General features: G+C 42.5%; 1 protein-coding gene across 3 annotated transcripts in view; it reads left to right on the top strand.

The window, feature by feature from the left end:
* Nucleotides 1-22138, top strand: part of tln2b (talin 2b) — an 86725-nt gene that overhangs the window by 37066 nt on the left and 27521 nt on the right. For all 3 annotated transcript variants that reach the window (XM_018763744.2, XM_029256173.1, XM_018763743.2), the window contains 19 exons: nt 6225-6394; nt 7440-7537; nt 7821-7950; nt 8533-8685; nt 10113-10255; nt 12526-12653; nt 12772-12835; nt 13367-13471; nt 14086-14241; nt 14705-14806; nt 14936-15012; nt 15616-15796; nt 16185-16298; nt 16663-16771; nt 17680-17888; nt 18012-18110; nt 18274-18441; nt 18870-19164; nt 20614-20780. In XM_018763744.2, coding sequence (XP_018619260.1) covers nt 6259-6394; nt 7440-7537; nt 7821-7950; nt 8533-8685; nt 10113-10255; nt 12526-12653; nt 12772-12835; nt 13367-13471; nt 14086-14241; nt 14705-14806; nt 14936-15012; nt 15616-15796; nt 16185-16298; nt 16663-16771; nt 17680-17888; nt 18012-18110; nt 18274-18441; nt 18870-19164; nt 20614-20780 — 2634 coding nt within the window. In that variant the 5' untranslated portion in view covers nt 6225-6258. The remainder of the gene's footprint in view (nt 1-6224; nt 6395-7439; nt 7538-7820; nt 7951-8532; nt 8686-10112; nt 10256-12525; nt 12654-12771; nt 12836-13366; nt 13472-14085; nt 14242-14704; nt 14807-14935; nt 15013-15615; nt 15797-16184; nt 16299-16662; nt 16772-17679; nt 17889-18011; nt 18111-18273; nt 18442-18869; nt 19165-20613; nt 20781-22138) is intronic.

The following is a 22138-nucleotide window of genomic DNA, read 5'->3' as shown; positions in this document are numbered from 1 at the left end:
GTTTGATGAAAGCCTGCAGGGTCAATACTTGGGTTCCCGTTGGCCTGCCAGGGGTGTGACCTCAGAACCCGCAGAGTCTGGGTTACCTGCAGGCTACAGCACTCAGTTCCTGGAACTGCCGCTTGTCTCGAGCACAGGTGTGGTGCAGCAGATGGGCTCCTGGCTCCTGCTGTCTTGACACACAACGGGTTGCTCTCTGACCTTGGGATGCTCTTCGCACAGGTTAAGGTCTCCTGCAGCAGACTGATAGTGTTGTGACTTTGGCCGAGTACCGCATGAGCTGACTCTCATGAATCCTCTAAAAGCAGGCTGAAGTATGAACAGAGGAGATAAGTGCATTGGCCCAGATATATATATTTTTCCTGTTTTCTACAGCACAGATATCTGTAGCAGATTTGTGCACATGACGGGGGTCTCTTGATCATTAAAAATTCTAGGTGGCTAGATCTGCATGTCCTTTAAAGTCATTTGAAAGATTTGCTGTTGTAATACCTGTTAAGCAGGCTGAAAATGAGTTATCTATTTATTACTGATATCTCAGAGGAACCGTGTGAAGCAGTAGTGGAGGATGTTCTATTTTGCAGGGTATTTTTAGCGCAACCTTACCACCCTTTGCAGAGAAGCTTTTTTTTTTTTTTTTTTTTTTTTTTTTTTTTTTTTTTTTCCCCCCCCCCCCCCCCTTGAGAAAGGAGAGGAATCATTACTGCTCCAATTGCCTCTGGTCTCAGTTTTGTACAAGGCACCGAGCGAGGTCCTTGTCTGAACAGGTGCTCCTGTGTGGGCGTCTCAGTGGTTCACCATGGCTCTCATCCACCATGGTCCCTTTCCTGATGATCAGCCTTGCAGTGTTGCAGTAATGGAGAGTTATCTAGAATGATTACCAGGACCTGGGAGGTCAGCAGGCCTTAAATACTAGACAGTGGGTAAAAGCAGTGGGTTTGATATGAACCTGAGGGGTGAAATGAGTCATCTCTCATTAACAGTTGAGTGTGCACACCTGGCCATGGGCCCTGCCATGTTCTCAAAAAGCACAGTATTCAAACTGAGCTGACAATTGCATATGGTATGCAGTACCAGCTTCAAAACACATGTAGGTAATGGCACCTGAAAGCTCCCCTGCCTCTGTTGTAGTCATTAAAAATGTATGCGTTGATAACCCGATATGCCCTTCCTCCCATCCCATCATGCAGCGCGGTATTCCATTGAATTTCCATCGTACAGTTCCTCAGCCCTCATAGATCTTCCAATCAGATGCCTATGCTTTCCTCTCTGCTGCTAAAAGAAAGTAACATGGATTTTGTGAGCAATGTGTTAAAATAGCAAATGTAAGAAAGGAGGACTGTCCAAGGTAACACATTACATTACGTAACTGGAGAAAACTGCAGACAGTTGGATCGGTCATTTCTTGTTTCACGGGGCAGCCCCAATTTGTCCAGCCACCAGTACTTAAGCACTGTGAGGGCATGCGTGCATGTGGAATGCTTTAACTGCCATCATAACACATGTCAATGTTACGACAGGGTCTTTGAAACAATGGAATGCAATGCTGCTGCTGCATTCTTTTCAAGTGGCATGCCTCTGAGTGTTGAAGGGTGGTGAGGAAGGAGCCCTATGTGGCATTTCTGTCTGTTGCGACTTTCTGTACACTTTGTTCACCTTCCAAGACCCTGCACTTCTGGTCCCGCTTGTGGTTTCGCTCATCGGGTGGCACAGTGAGTACTGCTGCTGTCTCTCAGCGCTTGGGTGGTGCGAGAGGACGTGGGTTCAATCCCCGCTCAGTCTCTGTGGAGTTTGCATGTTCTCCCCGTGTCTGCGTGGGTTTCCTTCCGGTGCTCCGGTTTCCTCCCACAATCCAAAGACGTACTGTTCAGGTTCCGAGAGAGAGAGAGAGAGAGAGAGAGAGAGAGAGAGAGAGAGAGAGAGAGAGAGAGAGAGAGAGAGAGAGAGAGAGAGAGAGAGAGAGAGAGAGAGAGAGAGAGAGAGAGAGAGAGAGAGAGAGAGAGAGAGAGAGAGAGAGAGAGAGAGAGAGAGAGAGAGAGAGAGAGAGAGAGAGAGAGAGAGAGAGAGAGAGAGAGAGAGAGAGAGAGAGAGAGAGAGAGAGAGTGTTCCACTGATGGATGGATGAGTGACCCAGTGTAAGTAGTGTATCTAGCAGTGTAAGTCACTGCGGTGAATAAGGTGTGTGGCCTGATAACACTACATAGTATCCACTGGAAGTCGCTTTGGAGAAACGTGTCTGCTAGATAAATATAAATGTGAATATTAAAGGTTTCAAAAAACAATTACAAACATTAGGATTTGAGCAGTCAAGCACTTTGGGTTTGCTGTTCTTTACGGTTCATCTCTGGTTTTTGAGCTGCTGTCATAGGAAATGACAATTTTTGCCTTTTTGTACAAGCTTAATGTAATTGTAACTGAGTTTTATGTCGGAACTGTGGGACTTATTTTTATGTCTAGAATTTTTATGACCATTGTTTTCTGTGCCTAAGCAATAAAGATTTGTGTTAAAGTAGCATATTTGTGGCAGGACACACAAGTGTCTGTAGAAATACTGCCCAGGGATAGCAGCGCGACTCTGTGGGAGGCTGTAAGGGGGTGTGAGTAAGAGGGCTTGAGTAAGGGGGCTGCTGAATGAGTCACTTAAGTAGTGTGGCTGAATCCCAGGCTCCGAGACGCCTGTCTCTTGCACCATGGCAGCCTTCCACACGATTCACTCCTCCATCTGCCCCCTGGAAACATCTTCCAGCTCGAGGTGCTTCGACACCACGAGCAGCAGTCCGTCTCATACTGCCTGCGGTGTGAGTGCCAAGTGGCCACGAGGAGCAGAGCAGCAGGCTGCTGGTGTGTGTGTGCTTGCTCTCTGCCCATCCTACGGTGACCTTGGGATGCGACCCTCTGGCACAGCAGCTTAGCTAAGATATAGCAGCATATTGACCGCAATTCATTCATTCGATGGGCCTCAGGGATGCTGGGCAGAAATACAAAAACAAATGTGGCTTCACAGTGATGGTATCAGCACAGGGAAATGGCAGTATGATCAGCACAGCATGGTAGGAAGGTACAACGTTTCAGAACACTGGAGCCCTCAGTTTGGTTTTGATACCAAATTAATCTCGTCCATCATGGCAGGTGGTCATCAGCTTCAGTCAGCATGGGGTGCTTGTATGATGGCCGTGTGGCCTCCTCAGGTCTTGTCGCTGTGTGATAATGCTCTGTAAAAATAAATTGAATAGAACTTAATCTGCTCAACATCACACACCTCTTAATATGATGATGATGATGATGATGATGATGATACAAAACGTGTAATTCACTCCATCCCCCGTGTATTCATGTGCCGCTTTTGGTGCAAAACACTGTCAGCTATAGAGGAATCATGACCCAGTTGTCGATGTATAGTCTTAAGACTTGGCTCCTGATACTGTTCTTCTGTGCCACTTAAGAGACTGACTGGAATTATGGTGGCTGGTTCAGTAACCTGCCGATGTTCAAAGGCACACTGTTCTCACACTGATTTGACACTTACAGCAGCTCCATACCTGTGGGGAGTTTTTAAAAAAATTTGTATTCAGTTGTTTCAAGAATCAAAAATTATCACAGCTTTTTAACAAGCCAGTGAAACTGGGGACATTTCTGTCACTGAGACCATATTATAGAAGTTGGGTCTAGAATCATGATGGGGACTCGCATGAGATTTCCAGCTCACTCTGAGATTCTCCATGGAGGGCTGGATGATCATGCAAATTCGATGTATTAATTGCGTGTAGTAAAGTTGGAGCCTTTGGTTTGCAATTTCCATCTTCTTTGATTGTTTTGCATCTTTGGAATGCCTGATTATTAATTGAGCCCACTGTAGTAACTTATGTTCTGCAATTGATAACAGCATTGGGATCGGATATCACTGTAGAGTGACATAACAGCCCACGTTCTCAGGACTAGAAGAGATCATTTTGAGGATGAAGCATCCGAAAGGTATGACAGACTGCAGAGCAGAGGGGTGTCATAGGCATGGACTGCTCGCTGGCCTAGTTATTTGGCAGTGCCAGAGACATACCTACACCCTAAAGAAGCTCAAGCATGTGGGCCTTTTGTGGAACTTGGCTCTTTCATCTACTATTAAACCCACCCCATCACCTTCCAAGTCTTTCTCAATCTTATTGGCATTTTTATGTCTCTACATACTTGTTCACATAATTAGGTAGCGACAGCTAAATATTTACCTTAGCCTTAAATGAAAGCGGGGATGAGGAAATTTATGACGGGAGGTGTGTAGCCTCACTGTCCATTGAAGAACTGAAATGCAAATGCACATTAGGATCTCAGTAGGCAGTTAGAGCCAAAAATGAGCAACTGCTTTAGTTTGGAACCCTTGGGGCTACATTCACTTATATGGAAAATGTTTTAGTGTAATTTGATTAGCTGCGAGTTTGCATGCTTCCTCTCTGGTAAACATTAATCTTTATTTTTTCATGAATGTCTTTGGAGTGGGGGAAGTAAGATGTCTACCTGGGACAGAAAATGCAGCGACTGACAACCTGTTCACTTACCCTTTTCCCAGTGTTACACAAGCTCCTATGAGCTGCATTTGGCTGCCTTTAACAAACACTACGAGTCCTCCTTGCCACATCCAGCAGTGACCTCGGACTCTGCACCTTGACCCAAAGGCCATCCTCTGTTGAGGAGACAAGGCCATATTTCAGATTCTCATTTTGCCGCCCGGATAGACAGAAGCGCAGGGTCCGGACTGAGAGGAGTACAGCAAGTGTCCGCTGCAGAGGCCCAACTATTACCTGCTGGGGAGGCTCTGAAGAGCCAGGGGCTGCCCAGCATGAATGTGCCCTCCTGTCTGGAGGAGCTGTGGTAAGAGCTCTCTTAGCACAAGGATCCACAGATGGCCTTATTAGTGTTGTTCAGTATCCTCTGGGCCTTGGGTCATGCTGTCTGGCTCCCATACTTTTATACTACCTGGTAACGATGCATACTGAGCCTCCGAAGGCTTTGTCACTGGTGGACAGATCTCAGTGGTATTGCCACTGCTTCAGCTATTCAACAAAGATATTTTTTATGCGTGTTTAAAACAAAATTAACATCTCCCTTAGTGGCGATTAAAATAAAATACTTAAACTTATATGCGTGCCTTTCTTCTTGAGATTTGTCAGTGGTAACACTCAGCCACCTGTGGGAGTTATTTTGTTTATGCTGTCTTATGAAAATGAATCAATTTTTAGCTATTCAAAAGGGTTGCAAGAGCTGTCACTGTTTTACTGTCTATATATAGTTCAAAGTTTATAGTCGGTGAAGGCTAAGTCTTTCTTGCTTTTTATATTCCAGTTGACTAAGTGGATGCAAGTCAAGGTGTTCATTTCTTTAAAAATGAGAATGTGTATGGGCTCAACTTTGTAGCTCTCCTTTGAAGCAGTTTGGACAGTTGAGCAGCGTGGTGCCTTCTAGGTTGGCAATGGGAGTCAACTTAAGCATGGTTCCTCAGGTTACTACCCTCCCCCGGCACTCATCTTACAGACCCTCCTCTGGCACAGGTCCATCGATATAAGCCCTTTCACACATCGCTCGCACCTCCGTGGTGTCTGTCATCCATACAGCATTCAAAGCACGTCCACTCTGTCAGGAACATGGATCCGGTATCTGTTTAGCCCTGGCACGGTATTACTGCCCTTCACCAAGGAGGTCCTCACGATCTATTGCTGTACGGACACTCTGCTGTTGGATGCTTTCATAAATTCTCAAAGGGGAAAAAACTGGGTAAATCAGTTTCCCCAAAGCACCCTGCAGTCAAGCACTGCTGGGTTGACTGTCAGAGTTTAAAGTAAATGAACATTCAATTTGGTGGATTTACTCAGTGTCCCCAGTTGAGGGATCTCCATTCAGAGGACTGTTAATGCAGCATAATTTTATCTGAAATGAAGTCCTCTGTTTGTATCCTAGTGTTAATCTGTGAAATTTTCTTTAGTTGTTGCTGTAATTTTCTACCGTGCCATCAGTTATTCCTGCTGGACTTAAAGGTTGAGTCTGGTGCTTCATTGAAGAACTTGTTTGCTGTCAGGGTAGATGTGCCTCCAAATGAAATGAATTTTATTTTCACAGATTGACTAATCGTTTTTCTTTTACAAAGAATTTTAAAGAACGTTTCTAATGAATATGCTCTGCAGTTTTTTTGGAGGAGCTGAAAAATTGAAGGTGGTTGTTTGGTTCTCTTGATTCTTCAGGTATAGACAACTGTGCCTCTGTCCACCAGCCAAGATGGTGGCACTCTCGCTGAAGATCTGCGTGCGGCAGTGCAATGTTGTGAAGACGATGCAGTTTGAGCCTTCCACGGCCGTGTACGATGCCTGTAGGATCATCAGGGAGCGGGTCCCTGAAGCCCAGACTGGGCAAGGTGAGAGTTCAGTGCACCAAGGAGTTATGGAAGGCCGGCAAGGGGCTAGGTCTTTCATATTTCTTTGTGCCTTTCTATGTAAGCGATTTTCTTGCATCTCTCCAGTCTTCATGTTCTTGCATGCTTTAGTGTTACCTGTAATTTAGCACCCAATTTACACCAGAAACACTGGGTGAGATGACTTGTTTTACATAGTGACGTTAATAAAGCATGAAAAACTAAGATACCAAATCTGGTGTCAGGAGCTGGAGACTTCCAATATAGTCTCAATTTTCTTTTTAATAAATATGTATGGTACACATTTATGCCGCACATGTATTTGTGTAACATACCCATAGAGAGATGGTAGTTGTACAGTGCACCATGCTGTGTACTCCAGCAGGTTCTCAGCCCCATCAGTCATTGTTATGTGTTGTACTCCTTTCAGTCATCAAGTTTTAAAGACGTATTAGAGGGCTAAGGGGGGAACGAGCGTGCGAAGAGTGCCAAGATGGTTCTGGATTCTTTGACAAAATGTACCTGGTAGCAGAGCATATGAAACAAAACCGGTTACCATGGGGGCCTGCCTGAAGTCAGCAGAAAGTTGTACAGTCAAACATTCATGTTTATTCGGTCTAAACTGTACAGTTTCCATTTTTAACCCTTCAAATGGTCTAACGAGAGTTTTCTGTGTCATGAACATTTAGTCAGTATGAAATGTTGTCTTTGCTCCATTCTCTCAGGGCCTTTACTTCAGCTCCGTACTGTGGCGGAATAAAATGGCTTCTTTGCATGAGTCAAGAAATTCAAACAGCTCCTTCAGCTTTAAACATGAATGGCATCTCTTAATGAGCCTGACATATTGTGCCATGATTTCAACAGTGGATACTTGTATTTGCCTGCATATGCACCAATAAATGGGGATAAAAATCAGATATTACTTTGTTTTGTAACTGAAGGCTTCTAAAAGGCTTTGTCTAGTTATCCAAAATAGTCATATACTGATTTAGAGTTGGTTATGCTGTTGATAAATCTACTTGTTTTAACCAAATGTTTTGTTTTTCAGCTTCTGATTACGGTCTGTTCCTTTCTGATGATGATCCCAGAAAAGGAATCTGGCTAGAATCTGGCAGAACTCTGGACTACTACATGCTTCGTAATGGGGTAAAGCAGAACTGAGTCCCATACTGATCTCTCAGAAAGGCCAGATCCTGTTTCCAATGACCATGTGGTGCAGTTGTGATCATGATGGCATTGGTCTTGAAGTTTTTGCATTTTCACTGTTTTTAAACTCTGTGACATAACTTGTTGAACCTGCCCTTCAGACTTCATACAGATTGACCATACACATCCGTTGAGAGCTTAAGGTCTTTGGAGTTACCACTGAAATGTTTAACTGATTTCCTATGATGTTTAAAAATTTATTGGTTTCTGTCACTATGTCCAGGATATCCTAGAGTATAAGAAGAAACAGAGACCTCAGAAGATCAAAATGCTGGATGGTGCAGTTAAGACCATCATGGTGGACGATTCAAAGACAGTGGGAGAACTGCTCGTAACCATATGCAGTAGAATAGGTGTGTGTCACCCTTGGAGTCATGGCATTTTTGTGATTTTCTGGGGTTTGAAATCCTATACAAAAAGATGATGGAATTACCTGCTTTCAGACATTCATTTGTGGTCTTGCATCTTTTTCTAATCATTTTTATGATAGGGAATGAAAAGTGTAGTGTGTGTACTTCTGAGGTGGTACATATTCTCTTGACTCTGCTGATATAATCAGGACCTTAAACAAATTTCCTGTTCATTGTAGTGAATGCACATACTTTGCTATAGTTTGGAGAGTCTGTAACAAAGAGGTTATCGGGGTCATAAATTTCCATTACCATTTGTTTATCTCTGGTGAAATCAGACAAGGAAAAGTAAAGCTCTTTGCCTGGACTATATGTATATAGGCCACTGTGCATTTAGAGATTTTTTTTCTTATCTCCTGTTGAAGTCTTACTCCACATTCTGGCTGCCGTCCAATATCCTGCCACTGCTCACAGCAGCTGTGAAACTTTTTTTTTTTTTTTTTTTTTTTTTTTAACTTAATAGCAGGTGTGTCTGCCTCAAAATGAGACGACTCCATCTCTGAGCGCTCTCTCACTGCCTTGCAGGAATCACCAACTATGAGGAGTACTCTCTCATCCAGGAGGTACCAGAGGACAAAAGGGACGATGGGACTGGCACCCTGAAGAAGGACAGAACACTGCTGAGGGATGAACGCAAAATGGAGAAACTGAAGGCCAAACTCCATACAGATGACGACTGTATGCTTTACAAGAGTCTCAATAAAAATGAATAATCCTAACAGTTGAATCTTATTCTAATTTCACACCACCTCTTCATTGCAAAATGTTTTGTTAGGGTTGTGTCCAAAGCTTATTTACCCATATATAGAGAGCTTGGTCATTTTTACTGTATCAATTTTATAGTAAGTACCTTGATCAAGTGTATTACAATAAGGGAACAACTCAGATGATATGCTACAGGCTTCCTGCTTCTGTCAGTAGGAGGGTAACAAGGAAATGTGCATTTTCATTATGTAACCCACAACATATATATAATTGTGTGTGTGTGTGTGATCTCTGTTGCCATAGTTGAATAGGGTGGGAGTGGAGTCTTCTGACTTGAAAGTACATCAGTGACTTTGAGCTGTAAACAGACTACTGCAGCCAGGATTTCAGCTTGCTTTATTTTTTCCACCCTTTACCTTTTCATACCCCCATTTCATGTCTGTTCCGCATGTGTTTCCAGTTTCCTCCAAGGCGTTCGGGGATTAAATTTGTGAGGCATCCGGGTTAATGCTGGCCAGCCTGATATCTTCAGTATAGGTCTTTCCAAGTCTTCCCAATTAATTAGTTGTTCTTAGTCCTCTTTAGAGAACCCATATGCAAAAGGAATGTTTATAGTTTAGTATCCCTTAAACCGAATGATTGTGTGGTGTCAGAATGGTCAGTTTATAATGTGTGTAACATTTCGCATTTCACAAAGTCCTCCAAGGAAGGACTGAGGCTTACAAATGCCTTGGGAAGAGTAATCTGTTTTAAGCCACTAATTACGTCAACAATTAGTGTTCATTCTTTGAGTCAAAACAGGCTGGCCCTCGACACATTTCACCGAAGGAGCCAGAAGCCATCCCCTCTCAGTGAGCTCACATAGTGCACACATTTCTACAAATGTGTTAATTATATCAACTCGGAACACTGCATTCTAATTAGCCGAGTTTAAAGAAATTCAAAAGTAGCAAAATGACTCCGAGTTCTAAAACGATCGACCTTGGTATTTGGTGTCTCGGGGATCAATGATCCTGAAATATTTTTTAAAAGGATTGTTTGCCATTGTGTTGAATAATTTGGCAGAATTAGGAAAAATAAAGCATTTTGTTCAATGTGTATAAAATATGAGCACAGGTTAAAAATATGACTAAGGACCTGAAATTGAGAGCCGAAGTCAGTATTTTAATCTTAAGTGGAGCCCTGCTGTTATGCTTTTGTTCCTTGCAGTTTTGCTAGTCTTGTGCTATGGTTTAAAGCAGAGCCGTTGCTGTTGGAAGTCAACTTTGTGGTGGATGGGGTTCAGTGAAGCCTACTATAAAGGGGGGAACAAGGTAGATGACAGTCCATGGGGGTACTGTGCCTGATGGAGTTCTCTGGGAGTGGTCTTTCACATGGTTATCCTTGTGCTCTCTTCACAGTGAACTGGCTTGACCACAGCCGTACCTTCCGTGAACAGGGCGTGGATGAAAGCGAGACCCTGCTTCTCCGCCGCAAATTCTTCTACTCGGACCAGAATGTTGATTCTCGGGACCCGGTCCAGTTGAATCTCCTCTACGTGCAGGTGAGTGTGGACCCCTGTTGCACTGCCATCGTGCAAGGGCTCCCGCTGAAGAAGCCGTGACATCAGGATATCCTCTGCAACGTAATTGTAGGATCTGTCTTACGGTTCCTTTATGAGCTGTTTTTGGTGGGTTGCAAAAAAAAAGTTGTGCCTGAGCACATATTGCTAGCAAGTTGTTATACCACAATACCACAAGGTCTTTTGCACTTGTGAAGGTGTCATGCAGAGGCTTTTTTAATGATCTGTTTAAGCTTTGGCTTGTAGTCGTGAGCGGTCAGGTCTGGACTGGAAGTTTAATCCTTAAAGCAACATCTGTGCAGTCAATGATTTTAGTTTCCACAGCTTAGTCTTTTGTTTGTAAATTAGAATGCATTAAATGCAATATTATAGTAGGAAAAACATTTTTTAAAACGGTACTCCAAAAATGTTGGGAATGTATATGTGTCATTTGCCATAAGTCCACTAGAAGCAGTTTACCAAATTCTGGAAAATCATTTATGGCGCAGGGACATGGGTTCATGTGTGTGGTTTGATCTTCTGTTTTTATGTGTTTTAAACCTGTTCAACCTATCTAGTGCAAATGTGTTCAGATCAGCATTAAGGCCATCACTGGTGTTGACTATATGTTGCAAAGGTAGTGGTGATATTTGTCTTGCCTGGCATGTTTACTGGCAGCCCATCTCTTAAGGAGCAGTCTCTGCTTTAAAGTGGCAACACTCATATCTCAACACCTTAAACCAGTAGCCCTTCCAAAGGTTCAGTCCATCATTACTCAGCTTTTTCTGGGAGCTGTCTGCGTTTAAAGTTTCATGCATTCACAGAGATCTTGTGAACTTATCCAGGTGCCGTGTGCACAGCAACGCTTTTGTGTATGGATAAGCGGTGTGTTTTTCTCTAGCTAAGTTCCTTATAGTTGTGCCCTGATCTTAATGAGTGCTGTTTTATGCACCCTGAAGCTTCCCTCCAAGGAGCTGTGTGTGTGATCGAGTGAGTGAGAGAAAGAGATGTCTGAGCTCCTCAGCCCCCTGTGTTCAATTTGTCTTGCATTGCTGCTGGATATTTTAACTGTATAAGTGAGTGCTCTTGGCAGTTTAGTCATCTTTGCTTTGTAGTTCTGGTCAGGTTTTTCGTTCCAAGGTCAGAGTTGGTGTGTGTCCTTTGTGAGGGGCTTGAGTTGGTTAAGGACAGGGCGTAACATGCAGATGTGTAAAGGTGTTGCACAGGGGGTCCTCTAAAGTCTTTAGTGGTTTTTCTCCTCCCCTGCTGTCCCTGGCCCATCCTCCACCTCTGGGGAATAACATTATTTAATTTTACTGCATTCTCTTCTGCAGAAGTGTTTTTAACTCATGAAGTCAGATATATGAGGTAGCAGCAGTAAACCCAGCACATTATTCACAGGTTTGGGCCCTGTGTGCATTGCTCAAAAATGTGCCGAAATAACCTGCACTGGTTCACTAAATAAATGCATACAATTTTAAGTAGCATTTTTAATGCAATCATGTTTTTGTGGCTTCCCTGCTTCTACAGTGTATCTCTTATGTCCTTGATTCTTTTTGACAGTTTACATGGTCAGCAGCTCTCCAGAACTGCTGTGTCAAAAGTGAGAATTATGGGAGCTTTTGAAGTGTACATCAGCAGCTGAAAGCTTTGGGAAGCCACTGTGAATGTGTAAAGGTGCAAAACACCAGTCTGTTTTTCTTTTCACAAAGCAAGTGCATCTCTCCAAAATGCATATGATGGTCACTAATCTAAAAATGTTAGAAGTGGAGGGTAGTGCCACAAAGAAGAGACCAAACCATTAAAATTATTATATAGAATAAGGGTTTTTCTTTGGTACCAAAGGGATTGTTTCACTGTTCAGGATATTAAATGCATTTTAAAAATGTTGTGCATAAAGGTTTAGTTAATAAAGTGCTCTATATTCCTCCTTTGGAAGATGGTATGTTTGTAAAGTACATTGGGTCATGGTGTTACAAATATTTGAGTCACACATTTTCAAACAAACATTTTTCTGTTTAGTTTTCAGTTGTATTCTCTTCATTCTTTAGAACAGTCATCTGTTTCTGTGTCCAGTCATTATTTGCCAGTAAAAGCTACCCAAGAACATACCAGATCAGTCCAACTCACTTCCACAGTGTTTACAGCTTAGTTCTGTTTAAATCACTGTTTGTTTACAGTATACCCTTTTTGCGTGATAGCTAATGTTTTGAGTTAGGTTATACGTGTTATTGGTTTAGCATGTTAAATGTGCTGTGTGTGCTGGCTCTCAGGCCCGGGACGACATCCTTAATGGCTCGCACCCCGTCTCCTTTGACAAGGCCTGTGAGTTTGCTGGAATTCAAGCTCAGATCCAGTTCGGTCCTCACGTGGAGCATAAGCACAAGCCAGGCTTCCTTGAGTAAGGGCTGTCCTCATGACTCATCTACATACACCCATGCATATATCTGTGTGAACATGTGTGAAGTGTGAACATGAACTGTGCTTATCTGCTTTTTTTTTTTTTTTTTTTTTAATAGCCTGAAGGAGTTTCTTCCTAAAGAGTATATCAAACAGAGGGGAGCTGAAAAGAAAATCTTTCAGGTATCTGTTAGTTTTTTGCTTAATGTGACAGACCAGAAGGATCTTTATAGAAAAATTTATATCACAATGCTGTTTTATTTCACGTGCTTATATACTGGCAAACCCATTTTGTAGAACCTTTCTGTGGAACAGAACCCTGTATTCCTGACGTGAGGAATAAAGTGCTGTGTCTATTATGCTATACTGGCTCATAGCTCCAGTATCTTAGGAACAAGTTTATTGCCTTGTTGACTGACAAAAATGAGTCTGCTTGCACTTGTATTTTTCCTATGTTTTTGGCTGAGCTGCTTATTTGCTTTAGTTCAATTTAAGCTTTTTTTTGTGACTTCCATGCTTAAAGACCTGACAGATTGAGGAAAATACATTTGAATAGCAGTTTCTGCTTTCATATTCTAGTCATGAGCAGTGAACTGTTTTCCTGTTGAAAATTATAAAAATGTAATTATTGCAGGCTGCTTATTATTTGGGTGCTCTAAGCTCATTACGGTGCTCGGATTTAACTCTGACACCATATATGTTTGCAAACCCCAGGATCATAAAAACTGTGGGGAAATGTCAGAGATTGAGGCGAAAGTGAAATATGTGAAGTTGGCGAGATCCCTCCGAACATACGGTGTGTCCTTCTTCCTAGTCAAGGTAAGAACGCAAAAGTAGATCAATCCACCTGGGAAATATCAGTGCAATTTATAAATGGTCTCAGTCCCCCTCCTGGATTAAACTGGAAATCACTGGATTGAAAGCTTTTTAAACCTTGTACAAATGAAAAACAAAGCATACACTTTATGGATCTAAGCTGTTAAAATGTTTCAGCAACACTTGAACAGTTCACAAAACAGTTGATATGAGAAGCAAAGAAGAAAGTGTACTGTAATTTTCATGCATGTGATGAGTGTTTTATCCATCAGCACTTTGGTGTAATGATTCTACATTGAATGTATAATTTTTGAGGATTATGAAATGTGGAAGGGGTTTTATTTAGTTTTTTTTCTATCACATTCTTCTGTTCAACAGTTTCATGACTATACCTTCATTGCTAAGCAACTGATTCACTCCCTTTAAGGAATAAAAATACCAAATTTTAAAAAGCTGTTTGTGTGGCAGATTGCTTCAGAAAAAAATGTTTCCAAAGAAGGTATTATGGCATGTCTTCTGTAGGTATTTTTGTAGTGTGTTGGAAATCGTTTGTTTTAATGAAGAGCTCCAAAACATGTCTATGATGTCTGGAGTTTTTCTATAAATTTCTCTTCCAGGAAAAAATGAAAAGTAAGAATAAGCTAGTCCCACGGTTGCTGGGTATTACCAAAGAGTCCGTCATGCGTGTGGATGAGAAGACCAAAGACGTGGTACAGGAATGGCCCCTGACCACCGTGAAGAGATGGGCTGCATCTCCCAAGAGTTTCACCCTGGTATGCCTGCAAGGGTGGTCATATGGCCTTCACAATGCCAGTGTGCTTCACTGAGCCCACCTTCACACTCGGTCACAATTTTGGGCCTGGTGGTCCTCCATGACTACTGACTAGTAGTCTTTCAGCAAATGTCCTGTTAATTCTCTTAGCTAGCAGTAACCCTGTCTTCAGTAGAAATGTGAGAGAGTTGGGTTTTTTCCCCAATTTATTTCCATGCAGCAGGGAGCTTTTATTAATATATAATGGCATTTAGTTTTTTCATAATTGTCAGTTGCCCAGATGTTTTTCCTTTAGTCCGTTAAGGAAAGAGGACTCTTGAGAGGATGTAGTCATATTTACCATAGTCCTAATTACCATAATGTGTCTTGTAGATATAGCTCATACTATTGTTTTGGATGTGTGTGATGCCTGGGGATTGCTAATTATTTCTTAAAATTAATTATTTGACTTGTAAATTTTACAGGATTTTGGGGAGTACCAGGAAAGCTATTACTCAGTCCAGACCACAGAAGGAGAACAGATCTCACAGCTTATTGCAGGCTATATTGATATTATTCTCAAAAAGGCAAGTACCATTTCTGGGACCTGAAGTGTGTTAATTCCATTACCAACTGTATGCTGTGTACAGTGCATCAGCATTTCTGTAATGAAGATGTTTTTTTTAAAAAAAAAAAATGTATCCTCCTGACTACAGAAACAAAGTAAAGACCGTTTTGGCTTAGAAGGTGATGAAGAGTCCACAATGCTGGAAGAATCAGTCTCTCCAAAGAAGTATGCTTGTGTACTTTATTATTGTATTTATTTTCATTCAAATTTTGAAATTTTTATTTTAAAAATTGATTTTTGGCATTTCAACGTGACCTTTCGTGTTAGTTAATTGTGAGTTTATTGCCCAAAAACTGTGTTGCTCTTTGCACACAGCAGCATTCCACTGTGGAGAATATTAGTTTTTAAAGAATGGAAAAAAGGAAGTACAAGTTGGAAAGTGAAAGGAAAAAACATTTTGACATCCTTAATTACTTATGTATGAAAAATTATCGAAAAGTAATGAAATATATTCAAGGTCAGATTTTCTTGATATTGCTTTCCTTGAGTAAATATTTGCCTTATTGTTTTTATTCTTACTTATTGCAAGCCTTGGGCTCTGTATTTTACAAATTCCAAGTCATCAAGAAAATTGAATCCAAACAAATGTTTCTTTAAACTACCACAGCAGTAGTTTCTGCCCTGTTTCACTGTTATCGCTACTTCCACTCATGGTAAAACCTAGTGGTCAGACATGCTTTGTGGTAGTACTCTTCAATACTGCACATCTGGCTGCTGTACAATGTGTTGCTCACACCACCCCCTCTCTTTCACCCTCACACTTCCCAGGTCCACCATCCTTCAGCAGCAGTTTAATCGCGTGGGTCGAGTGGAGCACGGCTCTGTGGCACTACCCGCAGTCATGCGTTCTGGATCGGTGGGGCCTGAGACCTTCAATATGGGCACCATGCCATCAGCCCAGCAGCAGGTCATGACGGGACAGATGCATCGAGGACACATGCCTCCATTGGTGAGCATCCATGGGCATTCTGCCCAGGAAACGGACTTGCCCTTTGTATTGGGAAAGCTGCACTGTTAAAAGTTTCAAGAAAAAAAATTTAAATCACTTGAATGGTAGCTGTATGAAACTGCCCTGGAATGGAGTGTCTTGGTGACATGTTTTAGGACAGCTGTGTGTCTAATAGCCTGGGTCTGAATTGTGTTCTGATTGACATGTGACTTTTCTATAGACAGCTTCCTGTGTAACCAGTGCCGGCAAAACATGGTGCTATTAGACAAACTTGCTTTGATAACTGTGTTCCTGTATCTAAAGCTCATCATTTGTGAAATGTACTTTTGAGTTGGATGTCACTTCAGAGAAAAGTATCTGATAAACAAATGTAAATGTTAAATTGTAGAGTTCAGCCCAGCAGGCCCTGATGGGCACCATCAACACCAGCATGCAGGCAGTCCAGCAGGCCCAGGTTGATCTTGGGGAGGTGGACACCTTGCCACCTCTGGGACAAGACATGGTGAGCCCTGGATCACAAGCAAGATAATTGTTCTCATTACTCTGTACTCATTTTTTTCTTAGGCCAGTTGGTTGTTTTTATGCAAACAGGATATATACTTTTGGGCTGAGTCTTTTCTGAATAGTTCTTGTGTACTTCTTTAAAAGATCAGTTTAGTATTTTACACTGGACAGTGGAATGCTGCTATGTGCTTAGCATTGGAGTTACTAATTTTCTGCTGAACTCAATGTGGTTTTTATGGAGTAGTTACAGCTTTTTAATAGAAGTGTTACAACTCTGAGGCTTCTGTGTTAGCAGTAGGCTGTAAACCTTAATGTCAGTCTCTAAGATGTGAGAGATGCAGACTTCTCCCTCCTCCTGATAGGCATCCAGGGTCTGGATTCAGAACAAAGTGGATGAGTCCAAACACGAAATCCACTCCCAGGTGGATGCCATTACAGCGGGTACTGCCTCTGTCGTCAACCTCACTGCAGGTGGGTTTCTGGTATGTGACGACAAAGATGTAGCATAATTATGTGGTTAAAACAGCTTGGCCTTCAGTCCTGCTGCTTGGAAAAATTACTTTAACCAAATATCACAGTTTGTACATACACTCACAAGATTTAAAATGTCTTGGTGAATCTTTTGGTCTTTAAGTATTAGACTTTTACAGGAAATACCTTCGTAAGAATTGAAAAGTAAAAGATGTTGAAGGGGGAAGAAAAAGGCTTCATACGTTCATGGCCTGATTGTTGGTTGTGGCCCCAATGTGATAGAATGATCAGTCTCTCAACATTCAAGGTTCCCAAAACACACCTTTCAGTCTCACTTCTTCCCCGATCTTTTACTCAAACATGCACTACGTTATCTATTTGTTCGGGGCGGAGTCTGTATGCAGCTACTTGTTATGTATACTGATTTATACAGTAATGAGACAAAATTGAGTAAAATCAATCTTCATCTAGAACCCTTAATATGTTGGTGTAATGTACTTTTGTACTTTTTTATAAGATAGGAATTGCTTTGAAGAAAAGCATATGCTAAATTAATAAATGTAAATAATTGCTCTGGCTGGCTGGCTTTTCTGTAGTTCACCTAGTAGAGTGCCACCCTTGAATTAACCAGTCATCCACCATCTGGCTAGTGGCAAGGAGTTGCCTGATTAAGCCCTTGCCATGTCCAGCAGTAAACTCCGTAATGGAAAAAAATTACAGATTTCTATTCTTCCTGATGATTCCTCATCCTAACCATGTTCCACGCCTGCCAGATTATTGAATATTGTGTGTTTCTCCATCTTTGTAGATGTGTTGAGGCACTGTATGCAGAACTGACCATGCTGATATGCCATGGAGGTTGGGCATTGGGTGCAACAAGGCGGGGCTTACCATGTATCTCCTCCCAGGTGACCCCACGGACACTGATTATACAGCAGTTGGTTGTGCCATCACAACCATCTCCTCCAACCTGACGGAGATGTCCAAGGGCGTGAAGCTGTTGGCAGCACTGATGGAGGACGAGGTGGGCAGTGGCCAGGACCTGATGCGGGCTGCCAGGACTCTGGCAGGAGCAGTGTCTGACCTGCTGAAGGCCGTGGAACCAGCATCTGGAGAGGTGCAGTGCTTCCCTGTAGCTTTACCTAACTTCAGGAATTTACATTTGAGAGCAGCTGTTTCTCCCACATGACTCCTATACCTCTGTAATAAGTCTGGTGTGATGTATTGTGTGTCCTTGCAGCCACGGCAGACTGTGTTGACCGCAGCAGGCAGCATAGGCCAAGCCAGTGGGGACCTTTTGCGGCAGATTGGAGAGAATGAGACAGACCAGCGTTTCCAGGTTTCTTGTGCTAATGCCTTTTCTTCTCTGCTGTGTTAAATGTTGATATTCGTAACCAAGAAAAGAAACTGATCCACATTTTGCCCATAGGGTTCCATTTACATTTTGTTTTGGCTGTAGAAATGCCTGAGCTACTGCTGATCCTCTATTTATTGTGCTTCAGGATGTTCTAATGAACCTGGCCAAAGCAGTGGCCAATGCTGCAGCCATGCTGGTCCTGAAGGCCAAGAATGTTGCGCAGGTGGCCGAAGATACAGTGCTGCAGAATAGGGTGATTGCTGCTGCCACGCAGTGTGCCCTGTCGACTTCTCAGCTGGTGGCCTGTGCCAAGGTATGGGATCCTGGGCCTACGGGAAGTCGCCTGCTGAGAACTGCATGTGTGGAACTCATGCCAGCAGGCAGCAAATTTCCCTTTCTCTTAATCAGCAGCAATTATCACAGCCTCAGCGGTGCTGAGGGCGTTCTAGTTGTGGGTATCACTTGAAGAGTTGATTTAGTTTGAGTGTTTTGGTAAGGATCAGAATAGGACTAACAGTTGATTTTTCTCAATATTTGTGTGATAAATTTAGTCTGTCATTTTTATTGGTAGTTTTCCTGTGCTACCCCTATATATGTACTTGTTGGCATGTTCATTTGTGCTTCCTTTCTCTCTCTCCTTGTCTCATGTCCTCTAATTTTGTTTCTGGTGCTCTTTGGTAAACCCTTCAGTCCTATGTCGTGCGGCTAGTTGTGACCTATTGGGGGGGGTTGTGTCTGCAGGTTGTAAGCCCCACCATCAGCTCACCTGTATGCCAGGAGCAGCTGATTGAGGCAGGGAAGCTGGTAGACCGCTCAGTGGAGGGCTGTGTGAAGGCATGCCACTCAGCCACAGATGACAGCGAGCTGCTGAAGCAGGTGGGCGCAGCAGCTAGCGTGGTGAGCCAGGCACTAAGCGACCTGCTGCAACACGTGCGCCACTACGCCAGCCGCGGGGAACCCATTGGCCGTTATGACCAGGCCACCGACACCATCATGACTGTCACCGAGAGCATCTTCAGCTCCATGGGAGACGCTGGTGAGCTGGGAGGGGAGTGTGACTCATATATGCAGTTCACCTCCCAACCCCCTTGATGAATCCGATAGTTTCTCAATGATCCAGTCACTTTCAGTATTCCAGTAGTGCACACTCAGTAATAATCCAAATATAGTAACTGGGCCAGCTGTCAAGGTGGATCTCCGGTGTTCTTGCGAAGTGACAGAACTGAAGTCATTCAGAGTAAATCAAAAAATAAAAATGTTTCTGAACATTTGCTTTCAATGCTTAATTTGTTCTTGGACTAGTTCTGAGGATAAGTGCTCCTCAGTTGTTTTGATGTAGTCTTGTAGTGTATTTTAGGGTTGGGTTTTTATTAACTGAAGCTGAAATTACATTTCTGAAGTGTTTTGAAAGTCTGAAGTAATTGTTTTGATACTGCATTGTTAGAATAATTTCAAGCCTGTAGTTGTGGGATTGTTGACATGTCATGAAAAGCCACTGTAGAGAAAACAAAAGGTCAAAAATGAGCAAATTTCATAAGGCTTTGAAGCTAAAATAAAACAGATGGCATGAGCTTTTTTTTTATTTCCCAATATTATTTTAGTAAGCATTTGCTAACAAAAGGTACTTACATTCAGCAAAAGCCAGTATGAAAATATCCTTTATTAATACTGGCAGTTCACATTACTCCTTTGACCTATGGGGGGGCTAACTTAATTTGAAAAATTACAGTATGAACATCTGCGTGAATGTCTTGGGTTAGCCTTTTAAAGTCCTTATTCACTTATGTGACTGTTTGTTTGTACATCTATACTTTTGTATAATGTACAAAGTGTGAATTTCTCAATATAACAATGCCGGTGATGTGAATAGCAGACATGGGAATAAGACAGAATGGGAATGAGTTCAGCTATTTTGAGTTTGATTCTAATAAACTCACCTTTTCCGGACCCATTTCGCTCAAGATCTCTCCAGCTTATGTATGGTATAAATGTTCATGCACTGTAACTTCATGAGCATCCCGAGATAAGCCTTTATACAGCCGCTACTTTGGCATTGTTTGTGTATCTTATTTTTTTAAAAAAAAAATGATAGGTTATCAGGGTTCATCTATCCTGCGTTTTATGTACCTACTCGAGCGATGAACATCGGTGCATCAACTAGAAGGTAACAAGCTAGGTTTACGTAAGAGTCACATGTCTGCAGCCATGTCTTTCTCTTAATGTAATGCACAAATTGTATTTTTGCTGAGATGTACATTGCTTTGGACAAAAGTGTCTGCTAAATGAATAAATGTAAATGTAATTCTACATGTATGTGTTAGCAGGCTGCTCATGCTGCTTTGAAGGGATACGCCACCTAGAGTTGTGCCATGTGATTTCATGTGTTCATTTTCAATAGGAAAAAATGGGGAAATCACAATGACACGTATGTATCTGAACCACTTCACTATCTTATTATATTCCCCACTCTGTCCATCTAATGCAGGTGAAATGGTCCGCCAAGCTAGGGTTTTGGCCCAGGCCACCTCAGACCTGGTGAATGCCATGAGATCGGATGCTGAGGCTGAGATCGATGTGGACAACTCCAAGAAGCTGCTGGCTGCCGCCAAACTGCTGGCCGATGCAACTGCCCGGATGGTAGAGGCTGCAAAGGTACGAAGCTGGGCTCACCTCTGATTAAACTGTAGCTGCTTGTATACTGCATATACTCAGCAGATCCAAAGGAAATATTCTGAAATGCTCAAGTGTTGTATTATCAAGTATTCATTTTGCATGTCAGAAATAATATCCAGTTACAAAAACCAGACTTAATTTATTCATGTCGTTTGGCAGAGGCTCTTATATGGAGCTACTTGCAAATAAGGCAGGGTTTTAAGGTGCATTACACAGCAGTGAATACAGTCTGACGAAAACGGAGAATAAAGCAGAGAATACAGTTTGACAAACTTTTCTCAGTCTACGCTCTGACTTTGATGGGAGCAGTGTTACAGTGGTCGTTGAACTGAGCCCGATAATTGGCTTTCACTGGTGGTGCTGTTGGCACTGGTTTGTCCTCTGAGGAGCGCACTTCTCCTGGATATGGGAGTGCTTCACTGCGGCCATGGTTCTTCTCTCACTTAATTCATGGGGGTACACATGCCTTGGTATTACAGGGTCGTCTGAACCGACTCCAGCAGCCAAGTGACATGAGTCTTACTGTAGTAATGGGCTTGGTGATAGGAAGGTGATCTGGTGTTTCGCAAACAGCTGACTACTAGTTGTGAAGAGTTCCCACGTCTCTATCGATGTGAGGACACCTCATTCCAACTGCTGTGTATGCAATATTCCCACAGTGACGACAGTGTTCGGATAAAGAATTCCAGGCTTTTTCCTTCCATTCATCCATCCGGTTTCAATATCTGTTTGTCCTGAGCAGGGTCACAGTGATCCAGAGCCTGTTCTGGAAATACTGAACACAAGGGTGGGGGGAGTACACCCCGGGCAGCCGTCACTACTCTTTTGCAGGGTACCAGACTTTTGCGTTTTTTAATTTAACTGCGGTAATACGCAGATATCGTCGTCATGTTCCCATAATATTTTTAGTAGATAGTGTAGGCACTAGATATGCTGTTTGTTTATTCATGTCAGTTTTTATATTGTGTGACTAGTTTTGGAACCTGCATTTAAAATTCTGGTGTGGCAGTCTTCAAGCTAGAATGTTGTAGCTTCACTGGGTTTAAGGAAACAATAATATTAGGATGCACAAATTAGGATTCCTAATCAAATCATCATGGACTATGAGTATAAATGAGCCATACTTATTAATGCGAGATGTCCGGCACAAATTAAATGATGGCGGTTGCTTTGGGAGACGCCTCTGATCTGACATATTAATCACTACACCGCTGTCTTTAACAAGGGCAAGTGGGAAGTCTGCACTGATGGTTTCCTTGGCAACTGTCAGAAGAGCAGGCAGTCTGATACTCTGCTGTGCATTCGGTATATGTTGAGGAGCATGCAGCTGTGCTGAG

This window comes from Scleropages formosus, chromosome 11 (assembly GCF_900964775.1).
Source record: "Scleropages formosus chromosome 11, fSclFor1.1, whole genome shotgun sequence".
NCBI classification, from domain to species: Eukaryota; Metazoa; Chordata; class Actinopteri; order Osteoglossiformes; family Osteoglossidae; genus Scleropages; species Scleropages formosus.
This window is presented reverse-complemented; position numbering and strand designations above follow the sequence as displayed.